Raw genomic sequence first — 26,728 nt, 5'->3', positions numbered from 1 at the left:
GGCTGCCCTCTGAAGCAGCTCCTGTCCACCGGCATCAGGAGCCAGCAGTGTGCAAGGAGGCAGGGGCTTAAGATTTACGTCATGGTCATTTCTTTTGTTTGTTAAAAACAGAGTATCTATAAGCTAAAAATGTGTAATTTGAAAATCAGGCAATTAACGTTGTATAAGTCAACCTTGAATGCGGCTTTAAAGAGCTGTTCACATGCCAAAGGAAAGGAACACACACTGCTCATCAAACGCAATATGTAAGGAGTCCGATGAAGCCACAACGGCAACATGGAACACAGTTTAAAGAAAACTTCATCAACAATCTGAACTGTTTCAGACCACTATTAATAAAAAGTCCATGGGTAGCATCCAACACTTCTTTTCAAATCCCCACCCCAAACATTTAATCATAATGCATTTGCCAATTCCTTCACTTGCAAAAGGAAAATTGACCAATACATGGAAGGTAAATTCACTGACCAGTAAGTGAGGTCTTTTTGTTTGTCTTTTTTCCTTACCTAGAGGAGAGCGGTCCCAGAGGGGTTCTAAAGCAAGGCACGCCCCTAGGCCGTCTTTTCCTAAAAGCCTGCTCTATTAATTTGCTTTCAGAGGCAGGATCTATCCTCCAGAATGAGCCTTTGCCTGGTTCTTCCTGGGAACGTGGTACTTTGATGAAATAACGATTCAGAGAGAGATTGTGGCGAATTGAATTCTATGAAACATAAAAAAATACGTAGAATTCATATATTTCTTTGCTGAGAAATCAAAATGTGCCCCAGTTTTAGTGCCCTGCAAAGCAGAAACCTAGCACTCAGCCCTTGCAGAGGGCAGACAACTTTAAAAGCAGCACTGTGCTGGAAGGAACCAGCCCTTCTCCCCTGAGTGAAGAAGGGGCTCGGGGTGTTTCCCCTCCACCGGAGGCTGACACACGGCTCTGGGAACAGTGTGGCAGGGTGGCCACCAGGGGCAAGGAGGGGACCTGGGGAACAAGGAAGGCTGGGAAATCGACACCAAAGGGAAGGAGGCAATTTCCAACAGGAAAAATGTCAACTTCCGTTTTTTTTCCAGGTAGGAAACCAAGGATTATCACTGTTGTCATCTGACATTTCCTGTGGGCCTCTCCCTTCTTAGAGATGAACAGAGCCAAAATAAGCCAATCCTTTAAAATCTTTTTGAGCACAGAATTAGCTTATAGGAATCTGTCATAGCCATCTAAAATGAATTAATCCAGTATCAAGTATTCAGTAAACCAGCAAAGGAGAAAAATGAGCTAAAGGTTGGGGAAGTATTATAGACACCATCTTCCGGTAACAAGAGCACTTTCCAAAATGCTTCCATATCGGTTTTTTAAATTTGATCCACAAAATAATCCTGTGAGGCACATACAGAAAATTTCTCTCTCAACCCCTACTCTACTCTGTTACAAAAAGCTTGGCTCACAGTTGACAGACGATTTCAAGAAAGCTCCCCGCTGCAACCTGAATAACTCTTGGCAGCACACCTGATCCTGAGCCCTCCAAAAAGTCAGGAACAGCTGGAGGAAAGTCATGCATCCACATCATTTCATGTGTTTACATTAACGTTTAAATTTAAAATTAAAAAAAATTAAACTACTAAAGTTTCAAAATGGTGGTAACTCAGAGTAAAATTCTGGGCTATTCAAAAATCACTTTTAAATTCCCCCCAATTAACCTTCTAACAGAACTGTTAGCCACAGCCTGAAATACTGCATTTGCCAGAGGTGGCTCAAAACTCAAAATGTATCAAATTCTACTTTACAGCCCATCTTGGGGACTGTTCAAGTGTCGCACCAGTCATGGGCTGTGATAAACACCACGTAAGCCTGTGGAAACCAGTCACCTCGCTGGCAACACGAAGGTGCAGGCTAGACTGTGTCTGTGTTTTGTGAAATTGTTTATAAATAAATGCATTCTGTGAGATTTAGAATATTTTAATAACCACAGATACTTACTATTATGTTTTATCACAGGGTTTAGCTAATAACCAACAATACCTTTCTATTAATTCCTCCGGAAAATCGAACTGTTACTGGTGCCTCCACCAGAGAAAGAAGACAATCCTCCTCCAAATACACGCAGACATTCTGTGTTTGGAGGAGAAAGGTAGACTCCAAGACTATGGGTTGAGAAAAGCAAACCCAGACCATGACACTCTCCCTGTGAACAAGACAATCCTTACGACTGCCCAGTGAGGGTCAAGAGGTCCTCAGAAGTGACCGCCAAGCCGCAGTGAAGGACGTGGGAGGTGAGGAGCCCCCGCCAAAGGCTGTTAATCCTGTAATGTGGTGTTGCTAGCAGGAAAAAGGGAAGTGAGCACAGGGGGCATCTGGAGGGAGGAAGTGCCACTCCAGGGGACTATGGCACTAGTATTTCTTCCCCCTGGTAAAGGAGAACAGGACCAGGGGCTGTGGTTCCACGACCCTCACGCCACCGACAAGCTGTATGCAAGTTCCGAGAGGAAGGAGTTGGTATTTTCTGTCCTGAAAATGCGAGAGAACCTATTAGGCACCATCACAACAGGGTCTAACCTCCTCTCCACTCACAATGAGCCTACAGAACAAAGAGGCTGTGATAGTCTAGCCAGAAAGACTAGAAAATGTGAGTCAGTAGTAAGAGGTATCTACTGCAGACAGAGATGGAATAAAGTAACTGGATTTCTAAGGTAATTTAAGACCTTTGTAATTTGATCAAGTCAAGCTACATATACTAAAATCACACTGACTCGGACTCTAATGATTCAGAAATTATTATATGCAGAGAAAAGGCAGCTTATTATTCTTTATAATGAACTACAGAGAAAAGGATCTGCAATACTGAGCACATTCTCTTCCCCCCAAATCCTCCCCTACTCAAGGCTGCTTCCCAGAACCCTAAACGACAGCCCCTCCTCCCTCCCGGCCCCTCAGCTGACCCAGACCCAGGGGCAAGGTGCAGAGCTGGTCACTGTCCTCCATGAGCACCTCTGGCACTCCTGCCTAGACTCTAGTTTCTGTTTGTCCCAATCACACTGAACGCTCTACTAAGGACTCATAAAGAAACTGATGAGGACATGTCAAGTACCTTCCAGAAGGAGAGTTCAATGTGCAGAATGAGGTGAACCCAAAGCACTCCCTCTATTTCAAGAAACCAGCTCTGGTCCTTTCAGAGGCCCAGAGGCCCAAAATTCAAATCTTCTAATCATAACAAGTACCTCTACTCTGGCCTGGGTAAAATTATAATTATAAACAATAAGAAAACATTCTGGCATAAATAAGCAACCAAAGGAAAGAAATATGCCATCTTTCCAGACACAGTCAGATCTTGTTTTATTCTAGAGTTTCTTCTAGACCAATCAAAAAGCTTTGCCATGGGTAGACAATGCAAAATACCAAAAGTAAGCCTGAAAGGTAGCTGTGGACTTCCATTAGGTACTCAGAACAGGCATGGCGGGAGTGTCAACACACACATCTCTTAGGAACTGATGCAGAGCACGGGGCTCAAGCCCACCAGGTCCCATTCTCCCTGCACAGCCACCTCCCTCACCCCACAGGGGAGGGCAGGAGGCAGTCTGGAAACCCACTTTTTTTTTTAATTTTTAAAAATATTTCTTTATTTTAGAGAGAGAGAGAGCATGAGCTGGAGGAAGGGGCAGAGGGAGAGAGAACCCTAAGCAGACACCCTGCTGAGCGCAGAGTCCGACACAGGACCTGATCCCACGAGCCCAAGACCACGACCTGAGCCGAAATCAATCAAGAGTTGGACGCTTAAACAACTAAGCCATCCAGGAACCCCTGGAAACCCACATTTTAAAAATGGGCTGTTTTAGGTGACAGTCCTCCCCCTACTCTCTATGCAAAGAAGATCCTAGCAAAGAAAACAGATCGGGCTCTTTTATGAAACAAGGCTGCAAAATGGAAAGGCTTTTTTGTTTTAAGCCAAGAGTGAGGAAATGGGAATAAGGTCTCCATACATACAAAGACTTTAAGCATGGTCTCTTTGGGAAGGGTACCTCAGAGAATTCTCATGACAGAAAAAGGACACGTGTGGGTCAGTACCGGGGACAGCTAAGGACCTCTGAGGACAGAAAGAAACTGAGTGCATGTCCATAAATTAAAGGGAGGCGTGCAGCAGGAAATCCCTTTCCTGCTAAAATGCTGGAGCCAGGAGGTGCGAAATGTCTCAGGAGCAGCCCGACATGGGCAAGAGGCGCAGAGTCACCCTTACGGACCTTGATCTGGACAGAAAAGATGTTTCAATAAAAACATTAATGACAATTGAACAGAGAGGGTGCCTGCCTTGCAGCAGTTACGTCTGTCCTCTCCGCTCTCAGCATGCTACGAGTCACTCCCAGCGGCCAGGGGCAATCAGTGCACGTGGGGACCGTACCTGACCCGACTAACTCCCCGTAAGATCGAAGCCAGGAGGAGGCCACCGCGGAGAGCTGGCCTTTGCCCTTCGGCCAGAAAACCACAGGATGTTGGAGGCAGGTCTCGCACCAATGGATGTTGAGGGAACACAGGGAAAGAGAGCATTCGAAGCCTCGCCAGGCTTTTCAGAAATACTCACTCCCATTAAGCCCAGCTAACTGCTGTTTCCAGTCACCAGAATTCTGCACCGAATGTGCTGTACGAAACCCTACCACACTCCTGACAGGGCATTCTGAAACCTCACCTGCCCACACAGAGGAGCTCTGTTCCAGGTACCATCACCAGACACGGACATAGATTATCATCTGGTTCTGCTTCCTCCGCTTTACATTTTCTCTGAAGCACAACCTCACTGTTCTAGATTAAAATATGGTCAGTACCACAGGGATTTCTTGTCCAATGTGCTGAGAGACCTGCCAGGTAGCTGGATATCAAAGTGTTCTCCAAATCCAGCATTTTCCTCACTGCCAACTAAGAAATGCCACCTAGCCGTGCACAGGGAGGCAAGCAGGGTGCAGATGCCCCAGGCTGGGAGGGGAGGGTGGGTCTTACTTTGTACCTTCCACAATCAAAGACCGTTACATGACTAAAGACCCCTTACAAAGGAAATGTTTAGGATTTGGCTGATGAACTATTTTTATTATAACATGTTTATATGTCTACAGGAGGAAGAAAAAAGTTTTTGCCCCTCATTAAACAGAAAAAGGTTCCCCCCACCTCCATCACTAGGTTATGGTTATGGTTCAGCAAACACATTTCTCAAAGGATCATTTACTCACTAAGCCTGAAAGGAAGACTGTTGCCATTCCTTGTGACTTAATGAATTCAAGAACTGCAAACCTATGTTTCTTCTTTTATTATGTTTTTAATATTCTGTATTTCAGATTTGCCTTTCCCATATTGCCTGAATTAGAGAGATCCTACTATACATCCAGTAAGCAGACACACAGAACACACACACAGAAGAAGAAAAAAACTACAGTGTCAAAGTTTAAAAACTAAACTAAATTAAAAAGCTGAACAAGGAAATATGCACCGATTTTTCAGAGTCCTCTGAGAAGGCCCAGTTTCCAGACAGCCCAGGAATGATCTGAAAGCACAGGTGCACAAGCAGGAGGGCTCCCCAATTTACGCAGGGCAGCACCACATTTATCTGTGTTCATGTATGTCCCAATGGGAAAAGGTCTTTTGAAGAAAGGGTTCCTTGATAAAAGTCTGAAAACCATCTCTGTGTCGACTTCGAGAAGCTAGGTATGCCAGCAGATGCAGATAAGGAAGACAGAAGAAAGCCTAAGCGAAGGGCTGGGTTTTTAACTTGCCTTTACTTCAGACACAGAGAGTTAATTGCAATGGTTGAAGGGAAACCTTTCAAATAATCCATGCCTTTCCCATCCGTGGGGACAGTGACCATAAAAACCACAGGCTGAGGTCTGCTTCTAGAGCCACTATTCCTTCTGCTCTGCACGGAGGTCAGAGCGTGGGGACAGTGGCCTCCAACACTTCCTCCTCCCTTAGCAAAAAAGAGTCTCCCTCTACCTTTGCCCTGTGCCCAAGGTACGGGAAGCAGCTTAAGTGTTCTCTCAGTTGTCAATCAGCATCTACCGAAATATCACAGCAACATTTCAGAACAAACCGAAACAGATTTACCTGCCAGCCCTTGTCCGCTGTCCGGTAGTATGGATAATTTTTAGTGATGTGAGTATAAATTCCATTTAGAGTAAGCTGCTTATCAGGAGCCATCGTAATTGCTTGTACGATTAATTGTGCATAGGAATAAGGAGGCTTTGAATCATCCTGTATTTAAGTTAAAAAAAAGAGAGATTATTGAAGTTATCAAAATTTTTACTAAGTTCACTAAAATTCAGGATTGTTCATGTTTTCAAGTGTTCCTCTGAAATGCTTAGTTTTCCTTACTATGAAAATAATATAATCTGATTGAAAAGCATTTGGAAAGTTTATAGGAAGCAAATGGAAAAGTGTACGAGCAGTGTAAAAACAAATATTAAAACCACGTTAAGGAGAAACTCCACACGGCAAATATGAAAAACATAAGGAAAACAAAAAAGCTATTTGACCTCAGTAGAGTCCAGGGCAACACATGTTAAATCATGTCCAGAGGCCTGTCACATGGATCTAGCAATCAAGTGAAGAGTCAGGATGGTGAGGGGAGGAGACTCCCTCCCAGGCCCTGGTGGGTCCTCACACACACGAGGGCCAAAGTGATAGCCACTCAGAACCGCCCCATCCCATCAACTGAGAAGCTCCTCACATTAGGAAACCCCACAGAGGGGAGCACCATATGTCAGACATTGGGCTCCGACCCTGGCGTCTCAGGCACCCGGGCAGGCGCTGTTTCAGTGTGCAGGGCCGCTGTGCACACCGCAGAACATGGACATCCCTGCTTCCAGCGCACTCCAGGCCACAAGTGGCTCCTTGTCACTGTGACAGCTCAGAACCCCACATACATGTGCATAATAAGCCCACTTGGGAGAGGGTCCACCCCTGGTTGTGAACTGGAAAATGTACGAATCAACTTAAATGAACCACGAAGCATAATAGTGAATGCAAACAGGAAGCTGCAAAAGAATATATTCAAGACGATACTTGTTACATGAGGTTCAAAAACTGAGCAATTTAGACATTGCTTAGGGATAAACACAAACGGAGTAAAAGAAGAGACAAGCAGAGGACTGACAGACAGACAAGGCAGGAAGACAGACCTGCTAAGGAGAGGAACATGGGCTTCAGCTGCCCAGGCCATGCTCCGTCCTGACAGCCAGCGGTGGGGACATGTTCCACGAAGAAAGACAGAATCATCTACAACCCCAGCACCCCACTTTTAAATAGCTAGTATTTCCTGAGCACTTACACTGGGCTCTGCCCCATCTGTCCTGAGTGGACACACTCTGAGTTCTACACAAAAGGGCAGGCAGACTGGCACCACTGGAGACCACCCCAGGGACCAGGGAGAGAACACGAAGCCTTCTTCACTGCGCTTATGCCATTCAGTGTGTTTCCTTGTTAACCTTTCTTCTGTATGTTCCTAAAAACTTTTTTTACTGAAAAATGTAACACGGACAGGAAAGCCCATAATACATCCTTATCAGCTGAAAACAAATTTTTATAAAGTGAATGTCAGTACAACCAACACTAGGTCAAGAGAGAACACAGCCCACATTCCAGAAGCTTCCATATGCCCCCTGAGCCCACAGCCTCTACCATTATTCATGACATTTTATAGTAATCACAATCTTGTTGTGACTAATTACAAGTTTTATCATCTCAGAATGCATCCTGAAAAAATACAATTTAGTTCTGACTGATTTTAAATAGGCAAATGGACAAAATGGAATCCTACAGAGGGGTGCCTCTTTGTGCCTGCCTCCCGTGCCCAGCACACCTTGTGTACGAGGCTCCTGGCTGCAGCAGACAGGCGGTGCATGGCTAGGGCACATCCATCCCATGGCCATGCCGTGTTCTACTGCGCAAATACATCACATTTTATACACAAGTAATTAAAATAATATTATGCATTGCTTTATGTTTTTCACTCAGCATTATGCCAAGGACACTTCCACATTGTTAGCTATGTTGCATGATAGTCCCCTGCTTGATCATTCTTCTCTTATGGGGCATTTAGGCTGCTTTAAATTTTCTATTTTATATAAACTTATGTTTGAGATTTTTGCCATTTCCTTTAGACACAGTCCTAGAAGGGGCATTCCTGGGTCAAAGAATAAAAACATGCAGGGTCACAGCGTGGACCATCTCAAAAATGTGTGTTCTGTGCACACATGCATTCAGACAAAGTGCACGCACAACCTTCCACATCTGTGACAGCAGGACGAAATCCCAGGAACAGTCTCCTGGGCCATAGTGCACAGCACCTTGGGAGGACCTCAGGCTTCTTGTCTTTCACCGGCTCAGCTCTCAACACCTGGGTCCGCAGCTGCCAGTGGGGAGCACCCGGTGGGGAGCACCCGGTGCTCAATGACCAGAAGAATTCAAGACCCCACCCCAAGAACATGCTCAACAGGGAGGGGCCCCACAACCAGCCATGCATCCACTCTGACGTGCACTTCTCAAAGGCCCTGGTGGGGGTGTTCACAGACCTGCAGACAATGAAGTGAGGACAGCTGGCTGTGTGATGGCCCCTGGGTTCTGTTTCAAGGCTATAGAACATTTACCTTTGGGCTGTCTCCACCAGAAGCTTCCTTTTCATTCTCTGGCTGTGAGTTGTCGGCCATTAAATTGAGGTCAGCTGGTATCACACGGCCCATTTTGTACCCCGAAGACCCTGCTCCCCGGGGGCTGGATGGGCAGGAGTTTGCAGCACTGTGGATGGGAAAAGGTCACTGCTATCAGTCTATTACAGAACATATGTCACACTGTGCTTCCATGACCCGTTCTGATTTCAAGTACAAAATAGGAGCATATCAGAATTTCCTATGGAACATGGCCTCACTAGTTCTCCGTGAAGGTTAGAGTCACTCCAGGAAACACGTGGAAATCAGGTATCTGCTTCACATGTGTTATTTTACATAATCAGAAAACACACTCTCAAAGGGGGTGGTGGTCCACCTGTTTCACCAGTGAGGAAACTAAGGCTCAGGATGGTTCTGGAACTTACCAAGGACACAGAACCAAAAGTGATGGCCCCAGGGCTCCAGCCTGGCAGAGGGACACAGAGCACATGCTCCGCTGACTCCCTTCCCATCAAGGACATGGCCTCCAGCTACACCAGAAAGGTCAGGGACAGTCTGGAGAGAGAGAAAGGCGGCTAGGCCAAGCCCAGGCAGCACACAGAAGGGATGAGGCCATGGACATGGACCCAGGTAGCATCAGGCCCTGGAGCACCTGTGTCAGGTCAGTTGGACACAAGACACCCCAAACACAGAAACAGGAACCTATTTTTTCCCGATTATTTATTTATTTATTTATTTTTAAAGTAAACTCTACCGCCAACATGGGGCTGGAGCACACAACTCCAAGATCAAGAGTTGCATGTTCTATCGGCTGAGCCAGCCGCACACCCAAGAAACCCATTTTTAAACACGTGTGCTTTTTTTTCACCAGGCAGGGCTGGGGTGCTGCTTCTTGATCTCGGTGATAACTGAAGGCCATCCATACTCAACTGTGGTGATTCCCCAAACCGCACATTTGAGCTCCTGTTCCCTTTTCTATGCAGGACCAGACTTTAAAAAGAGAATGAGCCACGGAAGCAGGACACCAAGGTAAGACAGTCTAAGAAATCCATCCAGTTATACAACAGTATGTGCGGTTAGATCGGAGTTGTATTTGGGGGGGAGGGGAAGACAAGTATTGCAAATACATAGAAAATTTCTGGAAAAAATACCTAAGAAACAGGAGTTACCTCCAAAAACCTGAGCTGGGAGTGGAGCAGGAGAGGCAAGGGGAGGGGGCGACACGCTCCTGGCCCGGCACCCTCCGCAGCAGTACCAGCCGCTCCCCCAGGAGCACGCACTCACTGGATGGGTGTTTACTTCAGGCCAGGAACCACTCTCAAAGTACCGGGAGAGGAGCGGCAGGACTGCGCGGAACCTACACTTCACCGTCTTGAAGACTAGCTAACGTGTAAGAAGTGCTGACGTGGGGAAGGTGAGTGGCCCTACAGGGCTGGACGCTGGGTCTGGAAAAGGCAAGTTGGCTCCACCATAGGCCGTCCACAGCCAGGCTCCCACGCGGCTGTCTTGCCCAGTGAGGGCACTACACTGCTCAACGCTGGCCACAGTGTGAGGGACCGGGGCATGAGGACGGACGACGAGCAAGGAAAGTAAGAGGAAGACAGAGCAGAAGGCGAGGAGAGGCTGGGTCAGGAGCTGTTTCCCTCCCCACCCCCCCGCCCCCCGAGTGTCCACGCCGCTTGTCTAGTGAGTTGGGGTGCCGCCTCCACGGCTGCTCTCCCACTGTGGGCTGCTCTCCCACTGGGGGACACAGGGCTTGCTCCTCTTCCTCTGTGAACTAGCGTACTTTCACACAGTGCTGAGCAATAATCTGGCCACGCGGCTGCCGACGGCTGCCTCTGCACGGACACAGTGGCGGTTTGGTCCACACAGTCACATGCAGACGCAGTCAGCTAAGTGGGACAGCCAGCAGAGCAGCCACAGGAGGAGGCAGGGGAGGGAGGGGCCGACGGCCGCTGCCACGCAAGACACCAGGTCTGCGGCCGCAGGAGCACAACCAATCCACTCACCACTCCCTCCACTTACAAATAAACCAACACACACAGCCTCCCAGAAGGCCTACTGCTGATGCTCACTTTTAAGACAGGAAATAGAAGTCTTCAGCTGAAAGGCGTAAGCCAGAGCCGCCAGTTCTCCGTGTGCCCTTCCTGGCTCTGCCACACGCATCGTCAGCCTGGGCAGACGAGACAAACCCCACCCCGCCGCCCAGCCGTGCCCTGGACAGACCTGGACGGCAGGGGCCTGATCAAGAGAGCAGCACGGTGTTCATTCTGCACCTCCATCTCCATCACTCACAGCCAAGATCACTCCTCCCCTCTTCCGAGAGCCAAGAGAACCTAGCGGACTGATGCCTCACAGCAGAGTTCCACCTCAACCACACGCAGCAATCTAACCTGCTCCAAGCACACACGTCAGCACGATCCCGTGGCTGTTCTTGACCTGACCCTCAGCTACTGTCCCCTGAGAGCTCAGCACAACCTGACCGTTGTACTCTGGCTTCTGGCTTCTGCACCGACAGTGTGCCCCAAAGCCGCTCACCTCTGCTCCCTAAAGCACCCAGTCTCTCTTAAGACATGACGAACTGTACAAGTTTGTCACTTCGCTGTGATCAAACTCATCAATCTGAAGTACAAGTCATCAGAATTTACATGAAATTGCAGCAAACTCGGGGTGCCGGGGTGGCTCAGACGGTTAAGCATCTGCCTTCGGCTCAGGTCATGATCTCAGGGTCCTGGGATCGAGGCCCACATCGGGCTCCCTGCTCAGCGGGGAGCCTGCTTCTCCCTCTCCCTCTACTGCTTCCCCTGCTTGTGCGCTCTCACTCTTTCTGTCCAATAAATAAATAAAATCTTAAGAATAAAAAGAAATTGCACCAAACTAAAAAATCTCAAAATGCAAATGAAAACATATCTCAGAGTTTATAAAGACCAAAATGGTAATCATCTGCCCCTTCAACTTAAACTCAAATACAGAGAGTCCCTAAGTGAAGACCAAGAACATTTGGGAACTGTGTTTCACACGCAGGAAACTGGGAGCAAAGGGTGTTCGAAAATTGAATGGCATGTGCAGCGCCCTCACACCTCCCTCTCCGTGTCGTGTCCACCCCGGAAGGGAGCGGCACTGCTATGTGCTCCTGCCCGTTACTGTGACTGATGACGGCTTCTGCAAGTCCCAAGGCAGGAGGTGAGGAATGAAACTGTGATGTGGTCATGGACGGCTCAGCAGGCACGCCCCCGCAACCCGACCCTATGGTGACCCCCACCCACCACCTAAGCTGCTGTACCTGATGGTTCCCGTGGGGGAGGGAAGGGGACTGATGAGGTGGGCCATGGTGTCTGGAATGTTGATGGTCAGGGGCGAGATGTGGGCCTGCACAGGCTTCACCGGGGATTCGGGGGCCTCCTGCTTCTCTCTCTTCTCACTGGATAGGGCAGTGAACGTGATCTTGATGTTTGTGCTCGGGAACCTGAACGTGCACCTGAAAAAGAAAAGCCAACTGTCAGCACCTGTCTGCCAGACTGGAGGATGGGGTGTCCCACCCGTAGCAGGACACAGAGCCCAAGTGTCCCCAAATGCCACTGGAGCTTCATCTTCTGTGGAGAAGCCACCGAGAAGCCCACTTCAAGCTCCCCGCATGTGTTACGATTCCCTTAATGAATGAAACCACAAAAAGGCATTTCATGACTTTAAAACACTAGTAAATAAATACGTTCTTTAGACCAGCCAAATATAAGGAGAAAAAAGACTCAAACATGACTTAATCTGCATTATTCCTTTGCAAATAGATACACAGGTCTATCTGGGTCATTAAGCAACGTAATTTTGTGGCTGTTTCTTAATTAAAGAAAAATCATTCCTTTTGAAGAATCCTATCACCTTTTTTACTGATCAAACAAGAGCCAGAGATATTAAATTTTGGAGGAAAAGGTTTACAGTTCAATACTCTGGTTTACCTTTAATATAGCTTCCTTGATATAACTGAAGTATATTTATTTAAAAAAAAAAAAGTAATGCAAGCCAAACATCTTTAAAGAATAAAATTTAAAAATAGCTCCACAGACTCCTGGTCTCTCCCTGATCTCACATCCAGTGAAATAGTGCCTGATCTGTGTGTATATAAACGGCCGACCAACCAGCTGACGGTACTCAGCTGACCTCTGTATATCCATCCCAGGGCACCTGTCTTGGTGGTCAGCTCCACCTGCCACGGAAAGATCCAGCATGTGCCATGGAGAGCAGAGGTCCCTCCCACTTCTGGTGACATTTTCAAGGTAATTCTTCCCAATGCTCTAGTTGAGGGCTAGAAAGGATGCCACTTGGCAAGGTTTTGACACTTGCTGCCTGGTCTCCTCCCCCTACACTTCCCCCTCGAATGCACTGACATCAGGTTCCCTGCCTCTTTACTTCCCTCATGAGGCACACCAGTCAGTCCTGCAGCCTCACTGGACAGAGCAGAACCTGAGTGACTGCCTCCTTCCTGGCACCCAGCACCCACACCCTTCCCTGTTCCTACCTCTTGGGGCTCCTTTTCAATCCATACTGGACTCTCCTTTACATCCCCATGTCTAATGCCCCAGACCAAGACTCACAGCGTCTCTGTGCTTCTCTGTCCACATTTACTGCCTGGGCAAGCTCAGCCAGGCCTGTGACCTTCACCTCTACACACTCCCAAATGACTCCAAAATTCACATTTCCTACACTCTGGACCTAATCTCTCACCACCTTCCTGATGCTGCCCTCTGTACCCACACTGGGCATCTCTAATAAGACCTCACACCAGCTCCTCCCCAGAGCTCCCCTTGGCAGTGAATGGTATCACCCAGTTGCTCAGGCCAGAAACACAGGACTCACCCAGCCTATCTGCTATGCCATCAGCTCTCATCTCAGAACATACCCATCATCAGAACTGAAAACATCTGCTCTACCAGAAGCCCTGTTAAGACACTAAAAGGACAGGCCATCCTTTTGCCTTGTTCACCTTCTAGGAGAAAATTTTTACAAATCACATATCAACAAAGAACTCATATCCAGACTATAAAGGTCTATCTAAAGGTAACAGTAAGAAAACAAACAATCCAGTTAGAAAATGGGCAAAAAACTAAAAAAACAAACACAAAAAACACTTCACCAAAGATATATAGGTGGCAAATAAGCATGAAGAGATGTTCAACCTCACTAGCCATTAGGGCAAGGCAAATTAAAACTGCCATGAGATATCACTGAATACTGGAATGGGTAAAACTTACAAGACTGACAACACCAAGTAATGGTGAGGATGAGGAGGAAGAGGTCTCTCCTACATTGCTGGTGGGAAGGTAAAAAAGTGCAGCCTTCTGGGAAATCAGCCTGGCAGTTTCTCCTACAGTCACACACGTGTATCAGAGGACGAGGACCAAGCTGGGCCAGGAGAAACAAACACATTCACACAGAAACCTGCACAGGAATGCTCACAGCAGCTTTCTTTGGAACGTCAAAGATGGGAAACTACTCCAAGGTCCTCTGATGGGAGTAAACAAACTGTGGTCCAACACATCACGGAACACCACTTGGCAACAAAACGGCATGAGCTACTGGTGCAGCAGCCACCGCGCAGGGTGCCGTGCCGAGTGAGAGAGCCCGCCCCCGGAAGTTTTATCCTCCCTCATCCCTTTTAGGTAATCCTTCCTTCCTTCCTTCCTCCCTCAGTCTACACTTGTGGAATTAAAAAATGCCCAGCTTCATATATTAAAAAGGTAATTAAAACAAGATCACATGACTAAAACAAACGAGAAGACCACAGTTAAACACCTTACAACTGCCTCTTTATTGCTGGTATGAGATCTGAATCAACTCTAGGCTTAGAGAAGGTAACTGGGAGCCCACTGGCCACTAAATTTTTATCACAACATATATGACAACTATGGAAGGGTAAGTTTTCCTCCTTTTTCTCCCATATATAGTACCTGAGCCCCTGTCCTCAGACAAATCACGCTCCCCCGCCCCCCCCCCCCACGTCACCATGAAGGCCAGGCTGTTAGAACAAGCTCTGTCATCCAGCGCGCAGGCCTCCATCTGGTAGAGCAGTTACCTCTCTGTGGCTTTCTCACCCATAAAACAGAGATGGCAGCATCTCCCTCTTAAAGCGTCCTGGTGATTAATTCAGATAATATTTAGCAAAAACTCAGTTGTTAAAATGAAAAAAACAAACTACCTTCAGCCCCACTTCAAGATGTCAACACTTACTTCTCCTACAGACAGTATCGTCCACCCTGCTGTCTGTCCCACTGCCACCCTGAGAACTTACAGGAGGCCAGCCTCACGCAGAGCAACAGCATACACACCTGCCGCCCTCCGAGTGGTGCAGAAGCAAGAGAGCACTGTGCACAACTCCAACAGGGGAACTCCAGAAAAGTGAGCTCTTCCCTCCCCCATGGGGCACATACATGTCTCCCAGCCTTTATTTCTGCTTTTCACAAAATAAGACCACACCTTCCACACTGGTCCTCAGCTTGTACTTTTCCCAGAGTGTCACCCACAGCATCCGTGCACACACAAACAGCTGAGTGCTGCCTTAGGGATAGGATACTGCCCCATCAAGGACCTCCTTCCTTGTATCTGAGTCCCAAGGCTTCCGATTAAAGGTAATGATCGATACTGTCCCGCCTGTCTCCATGGCACAGGTGCTGTCAGGAACCTCAAACTCCCAAGTGCACAAAGGGTGTCTAAATTGAGGCAAGGCGCTGTCAGGCCACCTGCTAATAGCCTCTGACCAACAGCATGTGAGACTTCCGTCCTGGCCACCACTGGACACTGTTGCCACCAACCCCACCCCCTTGACAGGTGAAAATGATGAAATCTTTCTGCTTTCATCTAAGAGGAAGCTTCTTCTCATACATGTATGAGCCATGAAACATACTTTAAAACCACCCAGACATCCTGGTAACTTTATTTTTAAATCTGGGTTCTGATTACATGGGCGAGTTTTTGTGAAAATTCATCAAGTTACACATGTTATATGATACGTATGCTTTTCTGTACAAATAGTATCCTTCAACAGAGAGGAGTTATTATTTGAAAAAGCCATCAGTGGGGCGCCTGGGTGGCACAGTCAGTTGAGCATCTGACTTTAGATTTCGACTCAGGTCATGATGTTTGGGGTCGTGGGATTGAGCCCCACATAGGGCTCTGCGCCCAGCGTGGAGTCTCCTTCAGATTCTCTCTCCTCCTCCCTCCCACTCACTCTCTCTCAAATAAATAAATAAAATCTTAAAAAAAAAAACAAAAATGGGGGGGCACTTGGGTGGCTCAGCTGGTTACGCATCCAACTCTCAATTTCACTCAGGTCATGATCTCAGGTTCATGGGATAGAGCCCCACATTGTGCCCTGTGCCAGCAGGGAGTCTGCTTGAGATTCTCTCTCCCTCTGCCCCCCACCCCGCTCACATGCGCTTTCTCTCTCTCAAATGAGTAGATAAATCTTTTTTTTTTTTTTTTTTTTAAAGATTTTTTATTTATTTATCTGAGAGAGAGAATGGGAGACAGAGAGCATGAGAGAGGGAGGATCAGAGGGAGAAGCAGACTCCCCGCCGAGCAGGGAGTCCGATGCGGGACTCGATCGCGGGACTCCAGGATCATGACCTGAGCCGAAGGCAGTCGCTTAACCAACTGAGCCACCCAGGCGCCCCTCAAATGAGTAGATAAATCTTAAAAACAAAAAAAAATTAGCAAAATGCTGATAATGTGACAAGGGCTGTTTTCCATACTTCTGTGCTAACAATGGCCTATTTCTTTACCTGGGTTGTGATTACACTGGTACCCACATTACAGATATAAATGATTTTTCTATGTAGGCTATGTTCAAAGCAAAATACACCACAACTGTTTTCAGGTTCTCTATGGAGTTCAATTAGCTATGAAATCCTCACTCCCCTCAGGGTACGTGAATGACCACCACTTGACTTTTCTAAGCTAGAATTAAAAAACAGCAGAATAATTTTGATTAGTTGCCTCACAAAACTAAAAAGAGCGGCAAAACATTACAGTAGCATGAAGGTGAAGATAAACCCAGGTGAGGGGATCCCCCTCAGACCTCTACCTTCCCAACACCACCACCAAGTGGCCTGAATTTCAGGGCTGGAAGGCCCATCCTGTCTGTGCACCCTGATCCACTTCCCTGCAGTGGCAAGGGTGTGAGTGCCCATGTCTCACACCTACCGTCACAATACCTAACATGAGGTGTTCTTTAAAAATACTTTAATTGAGGGGCACCTGGGTGGCTCAGTCGGTTAAGCGTCTGATTCTTGATTTTGGCTCAGGTCATAATCTCAGGGTCCTGGGATCGAGTCCTGCATCAGGCTCTGTGCTGGGCACGCAGCCTGCTTAAGATGCTCTCTGTCCCTCTCCCCCGCCTCATGCTTGCACACTCACTCTCTTAAAAACAAAATTATATATACAAAAGTGATCCTGAAAGCTTTGTAATGAAGCTCAATATAAGAATATGCATCTGTTCATAAGACCCTGACAATTATGACAAAATAATAGAGGAAAGGGAAAGATGAAGAAATGAATAGTAAGACAAGCTAGTCAGATAGCAAAATCACAAATCCCTCAGTGAAAACGACCAGAAGCGTGAATCACAGGACAGCAGCCTGGGGGTACTGAGCACCTCTGAGAACTGAGAAGATGCACATCTTGAACCATAAATCAAAACTGACAGCAACACAATTGATGGTTTCAAACACATGCAAAGGACCCTGATAAAAAATTAAGTTTCTTCGGTGCCTGGGTGGCTCAGCTGGTTAAGTGACTGCCTTCGGCTCAGGTCATGACCCTGGAATCCCTGGATGGAGTCCCGCATCGGGCTCCCTGCTCGGCAGGGAGTCTGCTTCTCCCTCTGACCCTCCCCCCTCTCATGTGCTCTCTCTTTCTCATTCTCTCTCAAATAAATAAAATCTTAAAAAAAAAAAATTAAGTTTCTTTTACTTGAACAAATGTTAATCATTTTAACATGGATTCAGACTTGCACGTACCCCTCCCTCCCCGTACTCACTCTCCTATACTTGGTGACTGAAATGGGAACTCTTACAAGTGAGATCTGCACACCAGTGGCCTCAGTCTAGAGCTCTAAATAATGAGATTTGCAGAGAGCTGACATCCTTCTCTGCTGTGGCACGGATCACTCAGACATAGTCCCTGAGCTGGAAAAATCTCACGAGTGTGCTCCATTTCTGCCTACTCAAAAACACACATCTGGATGCAAATCAGTCATTATTAGGTTAACTCTGGAATCACTCAAATTTTTGAGTATTTCAGAAATTTTAAAAACTCTTCACAATTTGTTATTTTACCTAATTCAGTGATCTACCCACACAGCACCAACTCGGTCTGGTGCCTCGCAGATGAGGAGACCACTCTGGAAGGAACCAGAGTAAGTGCAGTGCTGCAGGGGAGAGACCTGCAGATGCTCCCCCTCCCGCCATGGCTCAAAGTGGCAGCAGTGTCCCCACCGTGGGGTGCACACAACCTCACCTCTGGGCTTCCTGCTAAAAATAACTAACACGATCTCACCAGGAGGAAAAACATCAGACAAATCCGTATCAAGGGGCATCCTACATAAGAACTGGCCTGTCGTCTTCAAAAATGTCAATGCCACAGGAGTCAAAGAAAGGCTGAAGGGTGGTGACAAATGAGAAGAGAGGTCAATGCAACTGTGACCCCATTCCGGAAACAGGTCTGGTTTTTCGTTTCCAGTGAAGGGCATCAGCAAATGACCGCTGAAGTCTAAGCAAGGCCAGTGGGCTAGATCCACAGTACTGTACCAACGCTAACCAGCATTCGTGCCTGTGCTGTGGTTATGGAAGAGAATGTTTTTAGCAAACATGTGGAAATACTTTAGAGGTAAAAATCCATCATGCATGCAACTTACTCTCAAAAAATTTCAGAAAAAAAATGAGAGAGATAAAGCAGGTGTGGTAAACGTTAATATTTGGAGAATCTGGGAAAATGGGAATTTTCTGTTCTATTTTTACAGCTTTTCTAGAAGCCTGAAGTGATTTCAAAGAAAAAGAAAATGATTTTGGAAACTTTAAAAACGTCCAGTGCAAAGCTCAGTGACCTAGGCCATGTGTGCCAGGCTAGGAACTGTGCACGATGTCCAGAACGTCTGTGACATCTGTGACAAGGTGAGTGCACGCACGCGCGCGCGCACACACACACACACACACACACACACAGAATGTTCAGAAACCATCTGACTCTCCCAGCTGCTCACCTGCTTGTGTTTCACAGAAGTACCAGTCCACACCTGAGTGGCCTTTGCCACTGACAACCTGAAGGCCTGCTCTGGGACATAACCCTCATCGTCATCTCTCTTCTGCGGGAGTCTATGATATTGTAGAATCCCATCAATTTTCAAGCACAACTTTGTAGGACACCTAACACAGTTAATGAAATGTCACCTTGAGGCGCCTGGGTGGCCCAGTCTCAGCATCTGCCTTCGGCTCAGGTCATGATCCTGGGGTCCTGGGATCGAGTCCCGCATCGGGCTCCTTGCTCAGCGGGGAGCCTGCTTCTCCCTCTCCCTCCACCTGCTTGTTCTCTCTCTCTCAAATAAATAAATAAAATCTTAAAAAAAAAAAAGTCACCTCACTGTAATTTTCACTGACTCCTGATCCTCGTCCTGGGCCTCAGGCTAAGCACTATGACCCCAGTTTGGGGGTACACACAGTGACCCTGACACCTGCACACTCTCATTCTTCCAGCACAGGTGACATCTGTTACACACACACACCACCCCATCACCGGGCTTCCCATGTGACCTATGAAGCTGTGTGGTCCGTGGTAATACCATATTCCATACTCCGGATTTCTTCTCCCCTTGGAAGAACATGTGTCCCATCTTAAATGCAGCAATAGTCTCACAGAGCAGTATCTCCCAAGCCATGTTCCTTCAGCACAGCACTGAGTGTCCTGACACCCAACATCTACGAGCCAGCAAAGGTGAATCCTGCTGTGGTAACAAATGGCCCCCAGACCTCTGTGGCTCACAGCAAAGGTTTGGATCTAGCATCTATCATTTGCACACTACCTAGCAGCTGGTCTGCTCCACATTTCCCTCACTCTGGGACCCAGGCTACTGTGGTGGCCCCATTTAAGACACTGCTGGTCCCAAGGCAGAGAGAAAAAACAGAAGGTAGGAGCCGAGTCCCATAGCCACACTTGTGCAGAAGGGGCCCACAGGAAGGACCTCCCCAATAAAACATCACCTCCCCCACGACAGCAATACCAAAGGGGCGTCTGGAAAATCGTTTCAAATCCTTTCGCCTATGCAACTAGCCAGAGACACTAAGCTGAGTTGCTGACCTGTTTTCCAGGGGAAGAAATGAAGAGACCAGTTACCCTAAGTCATTCAGCTTTAACAAGTGACAAAGATAATCTAATGTGAAGGGGGAGAAAATCTCATAATTTAATCTCACAACTGGCAAAGGAAAAGGCTGTGTTAATAAAAATGTGTTATACGGGGTGGACAGTGCTCTGAGGCCATCAAAGACTTGGTGTGAGCAGCAATGATCACTAAGAAGGTGGAGGACAGCAGAATCCTCCACATTTGAGGAAACGTGTAGACTGTTACATTGAAGAGTAGACTGGGAGGTAAGAGTGGGAACGAGGAAACCAGTGAGGAGGCGTGTGGCACTTGCACCTCGGGGGCAGGGAGGACAGAGAGGGGACTGGGTTCAGAGACAGAAATAAGCAGCCTATGGCTACATTGCTAAGTGTGGGCTGAGGGAAGAAAACCCCAGGATGGCTCAGGGAACATCGGTACCAATTACTGAGATGCCGGTGGGTGGGGTGGATGAGGAACAGGTTAAGTGGACACATGACGTGTGAGGTGTCCCTTAGCCACCACCCCAGGGAGACGTCTCCCAGCCCTTAGTGAAGCCCAGCTGGAGACCCGCCTCAGTGTCCTCAGCACAGAGAGGGTACGTGTGCCATGTCACAGAAGACAAGGAGCCTGAGAAACTTGGCCAGCTGGTATCGAGAGAGAGAACCACCTTAGGGACTCAAACAAGCATTCCTTCCAAGGAGGATCATTACCATGGGAGTTTAAAATGGGTTCCAGCCCCAACTGAGCCCTGACAGCAAGCCATGCTTCTTTTTTTCCTGCAAAAATGGAAGAAAGTTCCTCATCCTGAGCCCTGAGGAAGACTGAAGCCAAAGAGACACTTTTCTGCACCATTCTCTTTCACTAGTTTCCTCAATTGTGTGAAAGAAACACTGAAACTTATAATGCCACCTTTCCTGAATTGTTGCCCCTAACTGATCAAACTCACCAGTGACTCATCAGTCACCCCCTACCCCACGGTGCCTTTGCCACGAGCTAAGGAACAACACACCCACCCCACGATCAGTCCTGCTGACAGGCCACCCTGAGTCAGGAGCCCAAGGCTGCCACCACCATCAGTCTGAGATGGCCCCAGAGTCTGGTGAGCACTCCTCTGCCCCAGAAGGGGGTTGCAAAGGGACAGCAATGCCAGCCCAGGGAAGGGCCGTGTTGCCTCTCAGAGGAAGCAGTGGCTATTTAAAGGGCACAAGTTCTAAGTAGAGTGCTTGACCAAGTTTGAGACAATTTAGGACAATGAAAAATATACCGGGAAAAAAATCAGAAACCCCAAGCAGTCTTACTTTTGTCACACCTCAGCAATGAAATTCAAGCAACTCACCTATCACCTCAGCTTGAACTTCTTACCTTGCAAACTGCTAAAACACTAGTTTTCTATGAAAACCTGTGAAATGTGATGCGATGGTGTGCATTAAAGCAGGCCAGGCTGTTTTAGTCTTTATGAGGTTCAGCATGAATCTTCTAATCAGAGACTCAAAGCCTGTTGCTTCAATGAGACTCCTGCAACTGGGGCTCAGGAACCACCTGCTGAGCCCGATCTTTGAGTGAAGCTCTTTACTGCCACGCTTTGCTTCAAATGACTTAGAAACTACATAGCTTATGAAATAAAGCTCTTACATATGGAGAGGGCCGGCTGTGGGGGCACGTGCCAGTTCAGTCACACAGGTGCTGAGCTCAGAAGGGCCCACAAATGAGGTTTAATGCTCTACTGCCACCATCTTGAAATCCTCAATAATTTCATTTTTGAATTTACGTTTGTAAGTGAAGCCCAGTGACACGATGGAGCACAGGCCTGGGGCTTGGAGCCCCAGCTCACCTACATATTGCCCTCCTGCACCAACAACCTCCTCCCATGACCATCCTCTGTCCCAGACGGGGCTTGGAAGGGACACCTTGGGTATCTGGGAGGGTCTGCACTTGCCCTTAAGAGTATCCCTCTGCCTAAGATCTGGCACGTGCCTCCACAGCCGGCCCTCTCCACATGTAGGAGCTTTATTTCATAAGCTATGTAGTTTCTAAGTGCTTCACTCCAGACTAATGAGGACTTCCATTAGTTGTGAGAAATAACCCCATCAGCCCTCTTTCGTGTGAAAGGCCACATCCATGGCTCTTGGTGCAGACGGCTGGGTGGACTCTGTCTCACTGACAGCAGCAGCAGACAAGTGCACGGAGCATACAGTAGGTGCTCAATGAGAAGAAACATTCCTCTGAGGTGGGACTGCTCTTGAGATTACTCTATCCCAAACTTGCCCAAACACTCATGTTGAGACCAGAGCAGGTTCTCCAGCACACACACATCTTGCCCAGATTTCACTCGTAAGAGAAGCCCTAGTGCAGTGCCTGGGCTTCTTCCCTGTACTCAGTTTATAGCACTTCCTTCAGCTAATGCAGAAAACCAGGAGCCTCCAAAGAGCTTTGATTGTACACCTTTAAGTGAAAAATGAAGCAGGAGTCAACAAATGAATATGTACAATATATGAATAATAAGCCATCAAGAAATGAAAAGGCGGGGGTGGTGGGGTGGCTCAGTCGGTGAAGCGTCCGACTTTTTTTTTTTTAAGATTTTATTTATTTATTTGAGTGAGAGAGAGAGCGAGAGAGCACAAGCAGGGGAAATGGCAGGCAGAGGGAGAGGGAGAAGCAGGTTTCCTGATGAGCAAGGAGCCCGATGCGGGGCTCGATCCCAGGGTCCTGGGATCATGACCTAAGCCGAAGGCAGATGCTTAACTGACTGAGCCACCCAGGTGCCCCTGATTCTGATTTTATAAGAAAAATCAGCAGTTTGAGATGTTGATTATATTGTAATCTGTTTATAACGATGACCTAGGTTCAACACTCACACGTTTTAAATTCTTATATAAAGAGCAAGTATTTCTGAGACTAAGGGTGGAAACCTGAAAGAGGTTGAGGTGTTCGTGGGTAGTGGGAGACATTGGCTTTCTAAATGATAACCTGTGAGCTGTGGCAACAAGGGGAGTTGGCCGACCCTCCTCCTAAGCCCTTAACCTCTGCTCTTCCGGAACACACGAGACTTTCTGCCATCTTTAAGAGGAAAGCGTCCGACTCTCGATTTTGGCTCAGGTCATGATCTCAGAGTCCTGAGATCGAGCCCCGCATAGGGCTCTCTGCTCAGCAGGGAGTCTGCTTGAGATTCCCCCTCTTTGCCCCCCTTTGCCCCTCCCCTCCCACTCTTAAAAAAAAAATGAAAGAGCAAGGAACAAAATAAGGAATATTTGTAATACACATATCTCACAAATGATTTGTGTTCAGGATATATAAAATTCAACAATAAGAACACAAAAAAACCCATTAAAAATGGTTAAACAGACTTCTAATAAAGAAGATACAGGGGCGCCTGGCTGGCCCAGTCAGCAGAGCATGCCACTCTTGATCTTGGGGTCATGAGTTCAAGCCCCACAGTGGGCCTAGAGTTCACTTAAAAAAAAAAAAAAGAAGACGACGACAACGATGATACAGGAAAGGCTAACAAGTATGTGAAAAGATGCTCACATCATTAGTCATCAGTGAAATGCAAATCAAGCCACAACGAGTTACTACTACACATCCACTGAATGGCTGATATAAAGACTGACAAAACCAAGCACTGACAGGATACAGAGCAACTAGAACTTTCCCACACTGCTGGTGGAGTACAAAATGGTGGGACAGCTTTTGAAAAGTTTGTCAGCTTATTTGGCCAAGAGAAATGAGAGCATCTGTCCATACAAAGACTTGTTCATGAATGTTCACAGAAGCATGATCCAAAATAATGCCAAACTGGAGACTTCCCAGGTAACCAGCAACTGGTGAATGGATCACCCAATGGCGGTACGTCCATACAAGAAAATACTTCTCAAATACCACTCAACAATGACAAAGGAAAAACTGCCCAAACAAGCAACATGGACGAATCTCAGAAAAGTTAATCAAAAAAAGATAAACTGAAGAATATACACTGCATGATTCAATTAATAAGAAACCCTAGAAAAGATATGACTAGTCTACAGTGATGGAGGCATATGAGTGACTGCCTGGGGCTTGTCACTGGCAGTGGGATGAGGAGGCAAGACTGCAAGGAGGTAGGAGAAAGATCTTGGGGAAGAAACATTCTATTATTTTGACTGGAGTTTTGGTTACATAGGTACATACATTTGTCAAAACTCTTTTAAAGGGACCCTTAAAATAGCTTTGTCTTATCCTACGTAAAATATACCTCAAAAAATTGTCATCTAAAAAAAATAATAATCTGGCAACAATATATTCATATGTGTGTAAGTTATACTACCGTATTATACACTATAAAACAAAAAAAAAATAGCAAACAGGATGAAAAAAATAACAAGTATATTTTCTTCCTAAACTCTAAAAGATCATCTCAATCTCTTTCTGGGGTGCACACACCGACTCTGGAGACTAATATCCTAGAGACAATGTCACTTTTGTTTTACCTGTGAAGTTCCAAGCACAAGGAATACAGTGTCTAGGACTGTGGGAGGTTTTTCCCTAATTTTACTGAAATATAACTGCAATATAAAATGGTATTAAGTTTAAAGTGTACAATGTAGGGGCGCCTGGGTGGCTCAGTCGGTTAAGCGGCTGCCTTCAGCTCAGTTCATGATCCCAGGGTCCTGGGATCGAGCCCCATGTCCAGCTGCCTGCCTCTCTGCCTACTTGTGCTCTCTATCTCTGTGTCAAATAAATAAATAAAATCTTTCAAAAAAAAATAAAGTGTACAATGTAATGATTTGATATGGTATATATTTGATATGTATGTATTACAAAATGATCACCACAAGTAAGGTTAGTTAACATCTGTAACTTCACAGTTACGATTTTGTTTGCATGTGGTGAGAACTTTTAAGATCAACTCACCTAGCAACTTTCAAATATACAAGTGAATATTGTTAACTATAGATACTATGCTGTACATTATGTCTTCAGGACTTATTTATCCTATAACTGGAAGTCCGTACCCTTTGACCACCTTCAACCATCTTCCCCACCCTAGGATTGTATTTTCTAGATCATTAATAAGGCTGCCAATTACATAGTCATAAGAGAGATCACTGTATTGAGTTCCTTATCAAATGGTGAGTTTTTACATATGTTTGACATTGGGGTAAGGCATTTCATCCTTTGGGCACTTTATTAAAAGATTAATTCCCACTTTATAGGAACAGAAAAACATAACCCAGAAGGGAATGGTAAGGTCTGCTTTCTGAACAGGCAGCTCTGACATGGGGCCACCCTCCACCACACTGAGGTGTTTTGATGGTGAGCCCGTGCACATTCACTTATACTTCTCACTTGTCAGGTGAGCTGCACACAAGAGATGTACAACCACGGAACCTGCAGGAAAGCCTTCTGAAAATACTACGTTGAATGGCCAATAAGCACATGAAATGATCCTCAATATCATTCGTCATCAGGAGAAATGCAAATTACAACCACAAAACACCACCACTACACACCCAGTAGAAAACCTAAAATGAAAAAGAATGCCAACGCTGATGAAGCTGTGAAGCCACCTGAATGCTCCCTTACACGGTGTCAACGGGGTGTAAACTGTACAAAGCACCTTCCAAAGTGGCTGCACCTACGAAAGCTGAACAGATGCACATCGTGTGAGCCAGCAGAGCCGCGGAGCCAAGAAGCACACCCAACAGAAACGTGTGTGCTCATCAAAACACAGCTACAGGAATCACAAATTTTCAATTACAAAAAGTCTTCCAACTTAAAAAATATCTAGAAAATACTCACGGCAGCACTGTCCATTATAATAGACCAAAATAAAATGACCTCACTGTCCAACTACAGCAGAACATCAAATTGTGTATGTTCACATTACTGAATACTTTACAGCAATGAGAATGAGTGATTGACAGCTAAGTACAAATATATGGGCTAATCTCACAATCATTTTATTCAGTGAAAAGCCAACGGTACTCTCTGAAGTCCATGTATTCCATGTATACGAAGCTCAAAAGCAAACAAAACAATCTCTAGTTTAGAATTCAGGACAATGGTTCTGTGGTTGGGAGGGGCCCTGTGGGGTGCTGATGATGCATGCAATGTTTCTTAACTGGGGGCAGATTACATGGCGGGTTGTCATTAAGCTTTACACTTAGGACCTGTGCAATTTTTTGTGTGTGCATTGCACTAAAACAACAATTATGTTATGGAAGGGGGCAATCAAGAAATTCCTCTCAAGGTCCAGGTGAGAAATTACTAAGGCAAGAGCTATGTAGAAGAAGGAAGGGTAAGAGACAGGTGTGAGAAATGTCCAAATGAAATGACTGAGACAGAGACATAATTCCACCAATGGAGAGAAGCAGAAAAGACCAAGGACGGGGTGAGTCCACCACCCTGGAGGGACCACACTGACTCAGAGGAGGAAAGGAGGGCACCTGAAATAGACAGAAATAGGACTGCAGACTTAGAGCTGGAGGCTTGAAAGCTACTGAATGAGGACAGCCACCTGTCAGCATCTTGCTCCTCATAACCCTACTACAATGACTTGCCGTCAAGCAGCCCTACACCCTATACAAGTCCACAATCCCTTGTTCACAAATTCCAAGAGACAAACAGCTCCAAAAACCCTGACCTGAAATCGTCTGGTAGCCAATTCTGACCCAAACTGAGAAGGAGCTAATTATAGCCTTTAATTATCCTGCTTAGAATATTCATGTATTTCATGACAGAAATTCTAATGTGTTGAATTACAGGGTGCTG

General features: G+C 46.5%; 1 protein-coding gene across 2 annotated transcripts in view; it reads right to left on the bottom strand.

Annotated features, from left to right (window-relative positions):
* FOXK2 (forkhead box K2) overlaps positions 1 to 26,728 on the bottom strand; it is a 65,448-nt gene that overhangs the window by 12,924 nt on the left and 25,796 nt on the right. For both annotated transcript variants that reach the window (XR_013445279.1, XM_078066308.1), the window contains exons 2-5: positions 11,903 to 12,097; positions 8,602 to 8,749; positions 6,062 to 6,208; positions 507 to 700 (exon numbers count right to left, since the gene is read on the bottom strand). Coding sequence is in view for 1 of the 2 variants with exons in the window: in XM_078066308.1 (XP_077922434.1) it covers positions 507 to 700; positions 6,062 to 6,208; positions 8,602 to 8,749; positions 11,903 to 12,097 (684 nt within the window). In the remaining variant the exon portion in view is untranslated. The remainder of the gene's footprint in view (positions 1 to 506; positions 701 to 6,061; positions 6,209 to 8,601; positions 8,750 to 11,902; positions 12,098 to 26,728) is intronic.

Source organism: Halichoerus grypus, chromosome 2 (assembly GCF_964656455.1).
Source record: "Halichoerus grypus chromosome 2, mHalGry1.hap1.1, whole genome shotgun sequence".
NCBI lineage: Eukaryota > Metazoa > Chordata > Mammalia > Carnivora > Phocidae > Halichoerus > Halichoerus grypus.
This window is presented reverse-complemented; position numbering and strand designations above follow the sequence as displayed.